The following is a 16,383-nucleotide window of genomic DNA, read 5'->3' as shown; positions in this document are numbered from 1 at the left end:
GACAAGATTAGTGAGAGAGAGAGAGAGAGAGAGAGAGAGAGAGAGAGAGAGAGAGAGAGAGAGAGAGAGAGAGAGAGAGAATGTTGTCGTACTGAAGGGGCTAATGTTGTATCATCACCATGTGATGGGGAGCGAAAAGATTATCAAAACTGCACAGCACAGGTGGCCTTGCAACCACACGCATATACATACACATACACATGCATACACATACATATAAACATTCACACACATACATACGCATGCATACATGCATACATACATACATATAAACATACGTGCGTACAGTACACACGTATGACATACATTTACTCATATACTCATCATTGTCAATACACATTGATAAACACACATACTGTATATACTATACACGTGTGCACACACACATACATGACCACACACACACATATATTTGTATGGATACATGTGTAGATGTCTACACATGTATCCATACAAACATTTATACTTACATACATACATAAATAATTACATGCATACATATTTCTGTCTGCCTGTCTGTCTGTCTGTCACACACACACACACACACACACACACACACACACACACACACACACACACACACACACACACACGATCGTCTATTGATTTATCAGCGCGAGAAGAATGCTTGATTTGCTAATGTCTGTTCACTTTCATGGTCTTTCAGTACCGTGTGTAAACACTTGCAAGCACAGACCGAACTGGTTGGTTATGTATCTGGTTAAAGGTAAATCACGTGAATGCACAGCGGTGTGTGTGTGTGTGTGTGTGTGTGTGTAGATATAGATGTATACAATATATACATATATATAATATAATGTATATTATATATATATAATATTATATTATATATTATATATATAATAATATATATTATATACAGGATACTTAATAATACAATATATTACATATATATATTAATATAATATACATACTTCTTATGCTGATAAATGAACGTCCATTCATTTATAAGCATTAGAAGAATGTTTGGTTTGCTAAAGTCTCTTCACATTCATAGTCTCTCAATACCGTGTGTAAACACTTGCAAACACAGACCGAACTGATTGGTTATGTATCTGGTTAAAGGTAAATCACATGAATGCACAGCGTGTGAATTCCTCCTGGTATTTCCCACACTTGGACGGTTGGTCAGTCTGGAGGGTAGGGTGGGTCTTCCTAGTTAGCTTGTCACGTTTGTCTTATGAATTACAAGTAAATGGCTTTTCAAAGAAATGTCATCAGTTGTTTCGTAGGAATTTTTATTTCCTGGCGACTTCTTGCCTAACTGCGTAGGGGTTAATCACCGTTCCGTGTAACCAAACAAGAACTGCAATACACCCACAGACCTCACACACCCGGTACCTTATAAATTATTACTTCAGGCTCACGTGCCTCGCTACACTGGGATGCTACGGGGAGGGGCCACTTTTACGTAGACCTATACCAAATCATTGACTGTTCTGATATTAAACTCATGACAAAACAAAGATATTTATAGGTAAACATAAACGTTCTAAGTATCAAACAATTCCGGTTATCGTTAAGAAATGAAGGATTTTTCGGTGAATTAGCAGAGCATTATCGAGAATATTCAATTTTTTTTTTCTTTTTTGTAGTATTGTAGTTTAACAATAGAAAATACTGAACGCATTAGAGTGATGATGACAATGAGGTGATGGGTGGAGGAGAACATTTTCACACTGAACGAAGTACACACACATTTTGGTATTTTTACACACATTTCGGTATTTTTTTCTTTGGACCCTCGTTTTACTATCTGCAAAGGACAATCAGAAGTTCATAAGTTAAGTACCAAAATAACAATTCGTAATAAAGCCTATAACTTTCTACTAAAATTGTCATAAGAGTCAAAGGCAAACAATGCAAGAGAAATTTTAAAAATATGCCAAGATGTAGCAAAAGTACCCCTTATAGCAACACTATTGTAGACCAAGCAATCTTTTCATTGTGCCGTCACTGTTGATGTGCACTGTGCTGTAATTCAGAGGTTCTCAAACTTTATCATTCCAAGGACCCCCAAATATGATAAGCCCCAGCCGAGAACCCCCAACTAAACAAAAGTTATCACTACCGTACCTTGTACAGTGTATACAAGTAATATTTACTTATTCTTGCATGAAGTAAGTATTAATATATAAACTCATTATTCTTTTCAATATTTTTTCATTGTTTTAAATTCAAAACAATGTAAAGTTTGTACAAACACTACCAATAGACAAGTACGGTATTGTCACCACCATAAACCAAAATAAACAAATTTACCTTCATATAAAAAAGTGGATAACTAAACACAAATCAGGCTATCAGGCATATCCTGTCTAGTGGGATGGATGGGCTTGGCGGCTCTTGCACAGTTTATCAATACGGGGTTTGTTATTAGTGAGTGCCAGACGCATGTCGTTATTTACCTGTAGGCGTGCTCTGTGCTTGGTTTTCAGTACTTTGAGTGTAGAAAATCCTGTCTCACGCAAGCAGGTTGTGGCACTTGGCAAAAGGCATTTCAGAGTCTTCTCAGCCAGGGCAGGATATTCAGTTCTTGAGTAGATCCAGAACACTGACAGTGGAAGGCCAGAGAACTTTATTTTCATATCCCCATCATTTGACATTTCAATGAGTTCCTCTTGCGACTTCGGCTCAAGATGTTCACCTACCCCGGCTGCCAATGAGTCTCTAATCCAGATCAGGTGGGAGTTTTCAGGCTCAGGGAAATAGTCCCCAAAGTAGACTTGCAGATGCGCAAGATGGGATATAGTAAGAGGCGTGATGCTGTCTGCACTGGACGTCATACATTCCTGGTGAAAAAGTGGGAACATTTCAGTGACTCCTTCCTGGCATTTGCTTGCCCATAAGGAAACTTTTTGCCTGAATGCACGTACTTTATCCTGCACATTCAAAATGCAGATTTCAAGGCCTTGCATACTCTTGCTTAGGACATTTAGATGCTGGAATGACTTGAATATTTGTTTTTATCTTATTTCTTTATTACGTTTTCTTTCATCGCGTTGCGGACCCCAGTTTAGGAACCTCTGCTATAATTAATAGCTTACATTGTGCAAAACACCGATATGAGAATAGTTTACACACTCACTGTGCTGTGTATTTTTCTTTCTTTTAATAAAGGGAAGATATCTTGTCTGCTCCCGGATTCAGATAGGATTAAATGATAAACTTTTTAATATTCTAAAATCATATCTGGACCCTCTGAACTCTTAGTTTAAGACCATGTTCACCTCATCACCTCATCAGTATGATGGCGTCTTAATGTTTACTGTCGCCACTACAAGACGATTTTATTCAATTTAGATATAGGCTTTTGTATTAATGTGGTACATAACTCCTGAAGTTTGAAAACTGTTTTCTAATCTGAACAAAAACTATTCACTGCAACAACCAAGATCTGAATCAGGAAACCTGCTGTTCCCAAACCGCTCCTGTAACCACTCGACTACCATCTATTTGTATTATGAAGGCAAGTACTGAGGACAACAAATAAAGAACAATTCAAGACACAAACAAACAAAATTGTGGTTTTGCAGTTGGAATGAATATGGTGTTTGTCACTGATCTGTACTGTTAAGTAAAAGTTTGCATGGGGTAGTGTGTGTGTGTGTGTGTGTGTGTGTGTGTGTGTGTGTGTGTGTGTGTGTGTGTGTGACGAATAAAAATGAAATGATTGAACATTATGCTATAACTTACCAGAAGAACCTTTTTTGCAGTTGCACACTTTCAGTCCTTGCATATGACAAAAGGAATACATGTCCGTAATTTGTTGATAAACAATAAATATTCTAAAAGTGAAGCACGTCGTGCGGTACAAAAAATCGTATATATATTTCTTCCTGCTTACTACCAAATTGTAATTTATATTTTCATATCAAAAGAAGTTTATCATCACAGTATGAAACATTTTCAAGAGTTTCCTAATTATATTCAGGAAATCATTGGCAGATCATAATCTCCAAAATGTTTTGTCTGTCTATCTATATACCTAGGCTGCATCCCCCAAATAAAGGGAGGTAGCCGAGACATGACAACACACTCGCGATTTACTCATCCACACACACACATTCATGCACATCTTAGCCCCAAGGGGAGAAGGGACAGATCCTCATCGCACCACACCGCACGAGGATCAACTGCGCTGTGCAATCAGCGACATCCACAGCAGGGCCCGACACCAGAGCTGGTTTACCCCTGCCACATCATAATGGACCCTTCCCCTTACCCGTACCTGACCAGATCGGCTGATCAGACCCAATGCGGGAGAATATCTCCTCAGGGCTACATCATCATTTATTCAGTCACAATTTCTCTCCAATCATTTCTATCACGTGCAGCCACTCTTCCTTGCTCAACAGACATCACTTTCGCATCCAGCGCTCTCTTCATGCTGTCCATCCATCCTATTCGTGGTCTTCCTCTCAGCCTTACACCTCTCACATCCGATCCAGTTATCTTTTTCACCAGTGGCTTGTGATCCATTCTCTCCATATGCCCAAACCATCTCAACACCCTCTGCTCAACTCGATCAGCCATCGCCCGCACAACTCCAGTACTCCTTCTCACTTCATCATTTCTCAATCGATCCATACGTGTCACTCCACACATACTCCTCAGACACCTCATCTCCATTACATTCAAACTTTTCCTCTGCTACACCCATATTCCACATTTCAGCTCCATAAAACGCAGTCGGTACCACAACACCCTCATTCAGCCTTCTCTTTATATCCATTCTAAACGAACGACATCTAAACACTTTTTTCATTCCTCCCAGCACCTTTCCTACTTCATTCATTCTAAACTTCACTTCTGCATCTATTCTTCCATCCACAGCAACATGAGACCTTAAATACTTAATACACTCTATCTCCTCAAGCAACTCACCATTCAAAACTATATTCATCTTCCTACCATTTATCAACCTCGTCACTTCATCACTTTACCCTTATTCTTATTTACTTTCAATTTCCTCCTTTCACACTCCCTTCCAAACTCCCCTACCAGCTGTTTCAATCTCTCCTCTGAATCAGCCACCAGTGCAGTATCATCCACAAAGAGCAGCTAATTCAGAGTCCACTCTCTACCATCTTCATTCACCAGACTCAAACCTCCACCGAACGCTCTTGCATTCACCTCCCTTACAACATCACCCATATAACTATTAAACAACCAAGGCGACATCACACATCCCTGCTGCAGCCCCACTCTCATGGGAAACTGGTCACTCATAGTATTTTCCATTCTTACACACGCTCTACTATTTGCAACAAAACTCTTCACTCCTTTTAGCAACCTACCATCAACTCCATACAATCTTAAAAGTCCACAAAGCCTCCCTATCAGTTCTATCATACTCTTTCTCTAAATCCATGAACGCCCAAAAGACATCCTTACCTTTCGCTAAATACTTTTCACACACCTGTCTCACAGCAAACACCTGATCCATGCATTCCTTCCCTCTCCTAGAGCCACACCGCTCAGCACGAATCATTCTCTCTTTACCCTCTCTAACTCTCTTAATTAACAATCTACCATACACCTTACCCAGAACACTTAACAGACTTATACCCCTAAAGCTAGTACATTCATACTTATCACCCTTACCTTTATACAACACTTACCCAGTCAACTGGCACCATACCTCTCACAAAACACACACTCGACAATCTTACTAACCACTTAAGAATAGTCACTCCATTACCTTTCAGGCATTCCACATCACACCCATCCATACCTGCAGCTTTCCCTGTTTTCATCTCCTTCACTGCCTCCTGCACTTCCTCCATCGTGATCAAAGAATCATTCAACTCTCCCAACACACTTTTTTCTTGCAGTCTTCCATCTGCCACAATCTCAGCCTCCCTTTCCTCCTCTACATTAAACAATCTTTCAAAATACTGTGCCCATCTCTTCCTTGCTGCATCCATCTAAATTAACATCCTTCCATCCTCTGCTTTTACTCGCTCTTCCTTCCCAGACTCTCCCTTTCGCACACGTTTTTCACCTTCGAAAACATTTTATTATTCTTTTGAAAATTCTCAGTCAACTGCCTGCCCCACCTCTCATCTGTTGCCACTTTAGCATCAAACAAAGCCCTTCTCGCCCTATTCCTCTTTTCTTTAAAATAGTAATAACACCTTATCTTGTTTATTCCGACAGCATATTTTGTATTTTACACTTGCTATCATCAGATAGTTTTACCAAGCTCAAGAAGGATTTTCCGAACTGGAGGTGTTATAAAAAAAAAAAAAATCTCCATTTACCTCTTCAGTAAAAAAAAAAAAAATCCATTCAGTGAAAAAGAAAGTCTAAGTAGCATGAATAAAATTACAATACGTGTCAGGCCTGAAGGGGTTAAAACGTTCCTGTTGTATCACTGTCAGTGGAGTGGTGATAATCCTGTCGTCATCGCCACACACCTGCCGGTGAAACAGGCCGCTTTATGTCCCCTGGCCGTGTTATACCCTGGGTACAATATAGCCTAGGCCAGAATATACCTTTGGGTATATTTCAGCCTAGGCTATTTTAGCCCCCCTTGAGCCAAAATATACCCACCTCTTCTATAAATAATTATAGAGATTACAAGTAAAATATGAATAAAACTTTATAATCCCTTTTGAAGTTATTTGGAAGTAGTAAGTTTGTTAATTACAGTGCATGACAGCTTCGGAGGAAAAATACAGTACAGTACATGCCATTGTTTTTGCTCAGTTTTTACGTTACTCTAGATTGCTATACAGTATGGATTTTTTTTATTTTTTATAATTCATAATTTGCCAAGCATGTATAAATAAAAAATAAATAAAGTATTGCTTATATTTTATTTTTATGAGAGAAAAGACGGGGGTATAATATGGCCTTGGGAGAGTTAAAATAGCCCAGGCTGAAATATACCCTGGGGTATGTTCTGGCCTTGGCCATTTTATACCTGGGGTATAAACTGGACCAGGCTACCTTATAACAGGGTTTGTTCTGGCGGGGGGTGAACCTGGCTTGCACCTGGCGCGCCTGTGTTTGGTGCTGCCACATGGCTCTTGGACACGACACACAACAGAGTACGTAGAATGATAGTAAGGGTTATTTTAAAGAATTATAGTTCTGCTACTGGTACCAAGTAATCCAGTACTACCTGTTTCATGGTCGGATCATCGGCGAATAAACCGGCACCCACACTGCTAGGCCAGTGAGGAGGGTGACTAGACATCCTGCAGGATGAATAACAAGATCTGTCAATGGGCGGATGAGCAATTTTTGCCAAAGGCCATCTAGTAGGGTAGATGGAGCTCGTTAGCCTTGGTTGGCAATTCACCTAGAAGAAAACTCTGAGGTATAACCTGGATAGCCATAGTCAGGGATTCCACACCCCTGTCCATAGGCTAGTGATGAGCCCTCTCCTGACTTGGGAGGTTGGGGTGGTGTTTGCACTCCTTCCCTGTTAAAAACAACCTAGTGTTTAACAAGCAAAGGAAGACGGATAGGGTCAGTGTGTGTTGCCTGCCCCTGACCCAGTTTTTCCGAGGGGTCCCTCCTCGGGTGCCAGCTTGGCAGGGCTTTTTGGGCCCTGTCATGCTGTCACCCAACATGATAGCTGCTGGTCAAAGCCTATGGGATCCCTTAGCCCAGACCCTCCTTTTGATTCGCATTGTGGTGCAGAAGAGGATACGCAAGCCCAAGGCCCAAGCATGGGTTTAAGGCCCAAGCATGGGTTTAACCTTCAGAAGGCACTGTGTGTGTGGGCTTCGAATATTCTAATCTTCTCAAAGGATAATCGACTGCTTTTGTTGTCATGAGAGTTGGGGGTTGGCATAGCTGCACTCTCTGATGTGAGGCCACCCGGGCACGGTGAGATCAGTAGCGACGGTTACATATACTGCTGATCTGGCTGTGATGATGGTGCCCATCTTAGGGGGGTCGCTGTGGCAATTGCTGTTGATTGGGTTACTCCAGCTGATAAGTGTATAATGTTAGTGCGATTGAAGCACTCCTCGGGCTTCATCTCTCTCTTATTGCAGTGTATGCTCCAACTAAGATGAGCGATCTTGAAGAAAAAGAGCTATTCTACACCAGATTTGACTGTCATGGAACAGTGCCTCTCGCAGGATACACTCCTGGCCTTGAGTGACTTTAATGCGGTTACTGGGTGTAGGTGCCCATGGCTCTGGAAGTAGGAATTCCAATAGTTCTTCTGAATTTCGCAGAATCCTGTAAGTCATGAATTGCTGGATCCTGGTTCCAGCAGCCAAATTTTCACTGTTGGACTTAGTATCCCAATACTGGAGGGGTTGCTGAGGAGATTGATCACATTCTTGTTAGTACTCGATGGAGGATCCTTCAGAACTGCAGGGTTTTCAGGAGTGCCGAGTTCTTTGTTACTGATCTCAGACTTGTTGTTGCAACTCTAAAGCTATAAATCAAAACTGAGAGATTCTGACACCAAAAAAGGGTTTCATCTTGAGAAACTCAGGGATGAGAAGTGTGCATATGAGTATGCAGTGGCAGTCTCAAATCGGTTTGAAATGCTCAGTACTGTTGAGGATCGTGTTGAACAATGGAATACCTTTAAGTGTGCTACCCCAGCAGCAGCTGATGAGTTAACTGGAGACTGCCCGAGATCAATAAGAGGATTCTTCTCCCAGGGGACCACAGCTGCAGACAGCCATACTGTCACACTGGCTGGGGATCAGGAACAGCAGAGACTTCTGTCTCAATGGGCACAAGTTTCGCTGAGAAGGGACAAGGGGAGGTATGTCAGAGAAATCGCTGAGGAGGTGGAAGAACGTTTTCATGCATATGACCTACCAAGACCTGAAGAAGCTTCACTTCAGACCCACCTCTCAGGTTAACTCTGATCGGACAGCAGATGAACGGCTCGTGTCAGGGGTGAGTATAGAGCTCATTGGGCTGAGTACTTTGGGCAGCTATATATGGCTGAAGCTCCCCTTGGAGAGCTTCCGTCGGCTGGTGTAAAACCATTGTCTTGTGTCCCACCAACTGACGAAGCCGTGCCTTCTCTAAATGAAAACAAGAAGGCAGTGGCTAGGTAGAGCCACTGGTATTTGTGACATTCCAGCAGAATCAGTCAAAGCTGGGGGCAAAGCCTTGATCAGGGGGTTGCATTCAGTCACAGAAGCCGTTTGGCAGACTGGTATAATCCTCCTGACTGGACAAAGGGTTTGGTCACTCCTACCTGGGAAGGAATAGGAGACCAGCATGACTGTAGTAACTAGCCTACTGTAGATAACAGTGCTCAGTGTGCCAGGCAAAATTCTTGCTCACATTCTCCTGATGCATATTCTTCAGGACAATATGCTAAAGTGCCAGAGGCCTGAGTAATCCGGATTCGCGCCCCAGAAGTTTACTGTTGACCATATCCTAGCTCTTTGAGTTCTTGTGGAATGCCATCTTGAGTTTCGACAAGGTCTGCTAGCAGCCATGTGGATCTCAAGAAGGCGTTTGACCTAGTAAATTGGAAGGTAATATGGGAATTCCTGCGACTCCGTGGGATTCACACAGGGATAATCCGACTGACTGCTGGCTTGTACTCAAACACTGTGAGTTCTGTCAAGTGCAAAGGGGGAACATCCGACTCCTTCCCAGTAAGTTCTGATGTAAGACAAGGATGTCCGTTCCCCCACACTTTTCAACACATGTATGGATTGGGTACTGGACCGGGCTGTGAGTTGAAGCCACTGTGAGGTATCGCTTGGCAATTTCAGGCTTACTGACTGTGAATTTGCTGATGATGCAGTTATCCAAGAGGAGTCACTGGAGACACTACTGATTGCCCTCGAGGATTTCACGAGAATACAAAATCATTCGGATTAAAGGTCTCTTGAGCCAAGATCAAAGTCCAGGCATTTGGTGGCTTGTTGGATGAAGCAGTTCAGTCTGTCCAAGCATGCGGTGAGGATATAGATTGATTGATTTACTGACTGATAGAACACATGGCACCACAACAGCAAGGTCATATAGTGCCATATAAGCAAAAATATAGGAAGTAGAAACATAAAAACATTAAAAAGCAAAGCTCCATATGAAAAACTAGACATCAAAGTAAAAACAATGTGATCAGAAAAGGTGGAGGAGGCCAGCCTCCTTCAGAAATAAAAACACATCATCTCCAGGGGTACCAGTCACTCCCCCAAGCACTGAAGAGAGACAGTAAACACCACCCTCCCCTCGGTGCCTCAATAGCAGCCTCTGACGTAAGTCACCCAAATTGGGACACTCAGCCAAAAAGTGCGTGACAATAAGGGGAACCAAAGAGTCATCACAGATTGGCTGCATGCCTCTACACATGAGGAACTCATGTGTAAACCTCATATGTCCAATGCAAAAGCGAGCCAGAACAGTTTCTAACTTACGAGGCATTGTAGGGCAAACTCTCTGCAAGATGAACTTGGTGACTTCCTTTAGCCTGTTGACAGGAACACTAAACCACCACAACCGCCAACAAGCACGAACAACTGACAATAGTGGAACATGTAAATCAGTAGCAGGTAGAGGACAAGGAGCCATACAGGTCGCAAAGCTAGTGCATCTACTCTTTCATTACCTATGACACCAACATGTGTGGGAACCTAGCAGAAATCCACTCTCTTCCCCCGATGACGAATGAGGAACAGCCATTCCAAAATAACTAAAACTATAGAATGGGAAGAGTTGAAAGAGTCCAAGGTCAAAAGCGCCCCTTGAGAATCGCTAAAAATAGTAAAATAATTGCCATGGTGAACAAATACCAACTTCAGAGCTAAAATGATAACTGACAACTCTGCAGTAAAAACTGAGGCAGTCAAAAGGAAGACTACCTCCACGGCTAAAATTGGGATACACCACTCCAAAACCAACACCAAAGACAGATTTAGAGCCATCAGTATACACAGGCACAGAACCAGCATGACTAGACGAATGTTCTAAAAATAACTGTAAAAAAACTGAGGAGAGACAGAATCTTTTGAGCCTGCAAAAAACCTGCAGAAAGTTACCTTGGCCAAGATCCATGGTACAGGCTTCGGGATCCGAACAGGACTGACAGGTACTGCCAACAAACCAAAGTCCTCCATGATATCCCGAACCCTATAGCCAAACGGACAAGGCATGCGAGGGTGTCTACTGTAACACAAAAAGCAATCGTTGCATCACACACTCACAGACAGGTGAGTCTGGAAGGCGAGAAATCCGGAGCCAGCACCACGCTGCAACAAACTGACGAAGTTAATCTAAGGGAGGCAAACTAGTTTCCACCAACAGGCTGGGAATCGGAGATGACTGAAAAGCCTCAGTTGCGAGGCAAAGACCGGCATGATAGACAGCATCTAGAGTTTTTAGTCTGGACTCTGTGGCAGAGGAGTAGACCTCGCAGCCATATGACAGCTTGGAGGTTATAAAAACCTGAAACAAATGCAAGAGTTTCCTCCGATCAGCACCCCAAGAGGTATGAGATAGAACCCTCAACAGACTGAGAGCCTTCATACATGATGCTTTAGGATTTGCCAAGTGTGAAACCCAAGTCAAGCAGCAGTCAAATGTCAGTCCCAAGAATTTTGTCTCTGCCACACAATGGAGTCTCCTGCCACAAAGCTGGAGATTAGGGTCCAGGTGTATCCCTCTCATCCTACGAAAGTGGATAGCCACAGTCTTAGAAGGGGAAAACCGACAACCCTTGGAGGTGGCCCAGGCAGAATCTTGTCCAAGGCAAGTTGCATGCACTGCTCAATAGCAGACATGCAGGAGCCAGAAAACCATATAGCTAAGTCATCTACATAAAGGGATGAGGATACCCTGGCAGGCACATTGTTGAGAATACCATTGATGGCCACTGTTTGTAACCACTGTTTGTAACCATTTGTAATAATTTATAGTGTGTAAGTATAGTATGTAAGTATTGTAAGTGGGATCCAAGTAGGCGCCATTGATTGCTTACTAATGTCTGGCTTGATTAAAATTTTGCTGAACCATGAGTTTGAGGCTGCACGACCGCCTAGTCGGTGAGAGTCAAGCAGTTAGCAACGGTCTGGGAATGGATAAGGGTGGTGTTCACGGCTGCTGTGTGAAGATATAAGGCAGTGCTTAATATATTATCAGAGAACTACTTCGAGACTTTGAATTCACCTACGACTGGCATCAAGGGGAATTACCATTCTTAACATTTGGTGGCAGCAGTGGGATTCGAACCCATGCCTCCTGAGAGACCGGAGGCTGGAGCGGGGATAGACTGTGTGTCGTCGTGGGAAGAAGAGCAGCGTGGGAAAATAGACACAGCCAAAATTGCCCACAGAAGACGTGAAATCACTATTATCCCACTTGTTTTTCACCAAATGGTGAAACACCATTCTTTGTCATCTATGACTTTGATAAAAGACTACCTTATTCATTGTTGCAATCCAAACCTGATCTGATTTACAACTACGATGACTACGTGCGGGTCCACTTGTCCAACTTCCAGAAAATTCATAAATACATTCAGGATAATCTGGCCCTTACCAATGAGGAGATGGTACGTTACCAACATGCCTCTGTTACAGATGTTACCATCCAAGTAGGTAACTTAGTTTTTGTCCTAGATCATGACAGAAATTCAAAACTAAATAGTAAATTCTTGGGTCCCTTCCGTGTCATATGTTGTAAGGGTAATAAATTCGAATTAAGAGATCCGTACAAGGCAGAGACGACATGGGTGCATGCAGATGATCTCAAATGTGCATCAAAGCGCATAGTCTTGAAGGAGCCACTGGGAGAGACCACATCTTCTCCACAACAAACTCCTACTCAACCTTCTTCCTCTTCTCTAAATCCTTCTTCTGACACTCCTACTCAACCTTCCCCTACTGTTAATAATTATCGTGCCAAATTGCATTCTACCACTAAGTCTCTTGCATAACGCTATAATATCACACTCTCGCCACCATCTGCATTAACATCACCTCTAACATCAACTCATTTTATAGGAAAGATGCTTTGGGTCTATGTGCTGGCAGTGCTGACCCTGGTCGGGTCTGGATTGGGTGAGGACGATTGTGTCTTACGGCCTGGGGCCTTGGTTGGCGCAGGAAGCGAGGTAATGGTGGTGAAGGATGTAGTCTCCTTACGCTACGACCTAAAGCCGCCGGCTGCCGTGGCCATTGCCCTACCTGACTTTGCATGTCAGCTAGAGGACTTGCAGGGACTCCTGTCAGATATTAAAAATCAACATCCCACAGACACATTTTGGTACCCACTCGACCTGCCCAACTGCTGGAAGTTGGACTACATTCGTTATCAGTTCAACCATCTCCAAGATTCCTTCCCTAACCAAACACCTGTGGGCCGCTCACGAGTGAAACGTGGACTCTTTGATCTTCTGAGCGGATTATTTGGTGTAGCGACTGCCCGTGATCTTTCTGGATTTAAGGAAGACTTATTTCAAATAGCAATTGCTCTAGAGTCCCAGGAAAAGGTGTTAAGTGTTCAACATTCTATGCTACAAGAGATCACACACCATTTAAATGATGTTATAAACACCTTAAACAATTTTACGTCAATTCTTAAGCATGAAGTATCGAAGATAAATATTGTATCAGAGTTAATGTATGTAAAATTACATGTAGAAAATTTGCAGATTTCTCTGGACTCTCGTCTCCCAAGTTTCTAGCCTAATTCGTATTTTAGTCACTGCTGTCGATGGTCGTGTCACCCTAGATGTAGTACCTCTCTCTGACCTTCGCTCTACCTTGGAATGGGCTTACTCAACCTTCGACTTGTCTCCTGTGATTTCATTTTCCTCTTCAGAACACTACTACCCAATCCTAGAGGCCTCATTACTTACTAAAGATATAATTGTTCATATCCCTCTTCGTTCTTCTATCACATTCGACCTCTTTCACATCGTTCCCTTTCCCTTCCAGTACAATAATTTCCTGGTACAAGCCTCTGTCTCTTCAGAGTACTTCTTTCTTTCCCATGATCATCTCTATATTGCCTTCATCTCCTCCAGTGACCTCGACAGATGTGCCTTTCTCACACCCAACTCTGGAGTTTGTGCTGCATACCTCCTAACATTTTTCCTGGCAGCGTTGCTCCTTGCGAATCTGCCTTAGTCCGTAACTACTCAGTACAACCTGACTGTACCTTTGTTTGGGCCCCCAAACGCCAAGTGCACCATGCTCGTCTAAATCACATCCGCTATTTCTTCTTTAGTGTCTCAACTCCTGTCAGTCTTATTTGTCCAGGAACCCCTGTCCGCTCACTATCAGCAGTTGGTTTGTATAAGGCCCCTAATTACTGTACTGTAAAGTCTGAGTCTGTAATAGCCCATGCTACACATTATCACTTCGCACTTCGCTCCCACAAATATGACATCTTCAAACCTATTAATACTACCTTTCATCTACAACAGACAATCTTTCCATCACATCAGATAACCTACGTATGTTGAACTTTCCGAATCAGTCTAATTTCCTTATGAACCAGCTCTCTTCAGCCTTTGACCGCTCCTGGGTACATCCAGTCTTTGTATTTCCTCCAGTGGTATTCTGTCTTCTAGGTTTTCTTGCAAGTGTATGTATTCTATACTGTTGTGTCAAGCGAATGGACAAAAGGTTGCATGAGATCCGTGTAGCAACAAGGTTAGTGCGACAGCCAGTAGACCTGGAAACTGGTAGTTCTAAGTAACACTCATTATGAACATGAAAATGGGTATACTTTCCATCGTTTAGAACAACCAAATCTAAATCCCCAACCAAAGAAGCAAGAAGGTGACCCCGAAGATTTGAAAGAGAGTCACCCCACAAAGGATGGCGGCCATGAAGGTCACCAAGAAGTAGAAAGGGAGGAGATAGTTGACTGATAAGGGTCTCCAGATCAGCATGCATAACAGGAACGGAAGATGGAAGGTACAGACAACAGATGGTATAACATCTCCCAATGTGCATCTGCACCGCTAGAACTTGAAGGGGAGACTATCGCAAAAGAAATAAAGGGGACATAAGATCGGCATTTTTTTTTTTTTTTTGAGATATTCGCCCCACAACAGGAGTGGGGACACAGGCAAACTAAAGAGCCCGTCACAGAAAAAGCAAATAAAGAAGCAGACAAACGTGAAAAAAAATAAATAAAAAAAATAAATAAATAAAATAAAAAATAAAAAATAAAGTAAAGCAGGGACGGCAGCCAGAATAAAGACGAGGCAAGGGCAGCAAACAGGCAAAGGGCAACTGCAGAGGATGGAAGTGGGCAAGTGACTGATGGAAAAGGCAGCAAGATTATGATAGGAGTCTGACCGCGATGTAGTGGATCAAAGCAGCCCTAGGTGGATCAAACCCGACGCCCTCACGGATCACGGCTTCCTGAGATGGAGAAAGGGAGTTGGAAATATACGCCTCACGGAATTCCTGGTACAAAATAAATGCCAATAGACATGAGGCAATGTTTCCTGGTCGTCAATAGGATGCGTGAGGTCGTATAGGAGTACTTCTAAATCCATATCCGTGCGGGCGTCGAGTTTAGCGATATTAGAAAGGGGCGGTAGAAGAGCCTCGAGGCGGCGTGCGACATTGGAGGGGTCGGCCTTGGCCTTGCCTCCTTTCTTCTTCGATTTCTTCCTCTTCTCCTTAGATGGAGGGGGAGAAGAGGGGCGAGCAATGGCAGCAGGCAGTGGTGAAGGAGGAAGAGGCACCTCCTCTTCGTCAGGAGCAGATGGAGAAGGCAAGGAGGAGGGCTCTGCTTCGTCCAGATGGACTGAAGGGACAGGAGAAGAGACACACTCCTCCTCAACTCCTGACGAAGGGAGGTGAACCTCCACAACGGTCTCTCCATGCTCAGTTTCCATGGCCTGTGATGGTTCCGGGTTGGTGATCAGAGGTTCGGTGGTGGTGGTAGTGCCAGTTGCCCTGTTGAGAGGGGCATCCAACTGCAGCCGTTTCCTCGGTGTTGTGCGGGGAGGTGGAGGCTGCGGCCGCCGGGCCTGACGCTCCTGACGAGGGGGAAGACGAGGATCGCAGGTGAAGCTCCGGGGAATAGCAAGGCGTGGAAGGCCGTTCTCCTTGAAGATTTGAGGAAGGAGAACAGCCAGAACCGCCTTACTACCCCCACTAAAAGCTCCAGCCGTCGCGATACACATCGCAACGAGTGTGTTTCTATCGCCAGAACTCCCAGGACCCCTAGGCTGGCGTCTCGGGGCCGGGGGGCGGCGCCGTGCATGAGCAGAGCCCTGCACGGCAACACCACCCGGTCCAGTGACATCTGTAGCCTCGGGACCCTTGGCAGCCTGAACGATACGAAACTCCACCGTCTCCCCATCGCCAAGTGAGCGCTGGAAATACCGTGGATTCGGTACAGCGATCCCAGAGACGTGGACGAATACATCAGAGCCAGTATCCTGGC

General features: G+C 43.6%; 1 protein-coding gene across 1 annotated transcript; it reads right to left on the bottom strand.

Annotated features, from left to right (window-relative positions):
* Positions 1 to 2,339: 2,339 nt before the first annotated feature.
* Positions 2,340 to 7,607, bottom strand: LOC145403333 (protein FAM200A-like). Its single transcript, XM_080275125.1, has 2 exons — positions 7,530 to 7,607; positions 2,340 to 2,813 (listed from the first exon to the last, which is right to left on the bottom strand). The coding sequence occupies exons 1-2, from the start codon at positions 7,605 to 7,607 to the stop codon at positions 2,340 to 2,342; spliced, it is 552 nt and encodes a 183-aa protein (XP_080131251.1).
* Positions 7,608 to 16,383: the final 8,776 nt, after the last annotated feature.

Source organism: Coenobita brevimanus, chromosome 60 (genome assembly GCF_032717465.1).
Source record: "Coenobita brevimanus isolate Jiangsu-jjx chromosome 60, ASM3271746v2, whole genome shotgun sequence".
NCBI lineage: Eukaryota > Metazoa > Arthropoda > Malacostraca > Decapoda > Coenobitidae > Coenobita > Coenobita brevimanus.
Note: the sequence above shows the minus strand (reverse complement) of the source record. Positions and strands in the feature narration are given on the sequence as shown.

Coding starts and splice junctions, on each gene's coding strand:
- LOC145403333 (XM_080275125.1), bottom strand. CDS start 7,607: ATGTTGGGTGACAGCATGACAGGGCCCAAAAAGCCCTGCCAAGCTGGC. Junction 2,814..7,529: donor GGACCCCTCGGAAAAACTGG/GTCAGGGGCAGG, acceptor CTTTTTCACCAG/GAATGTATGACGTCCAGTGC.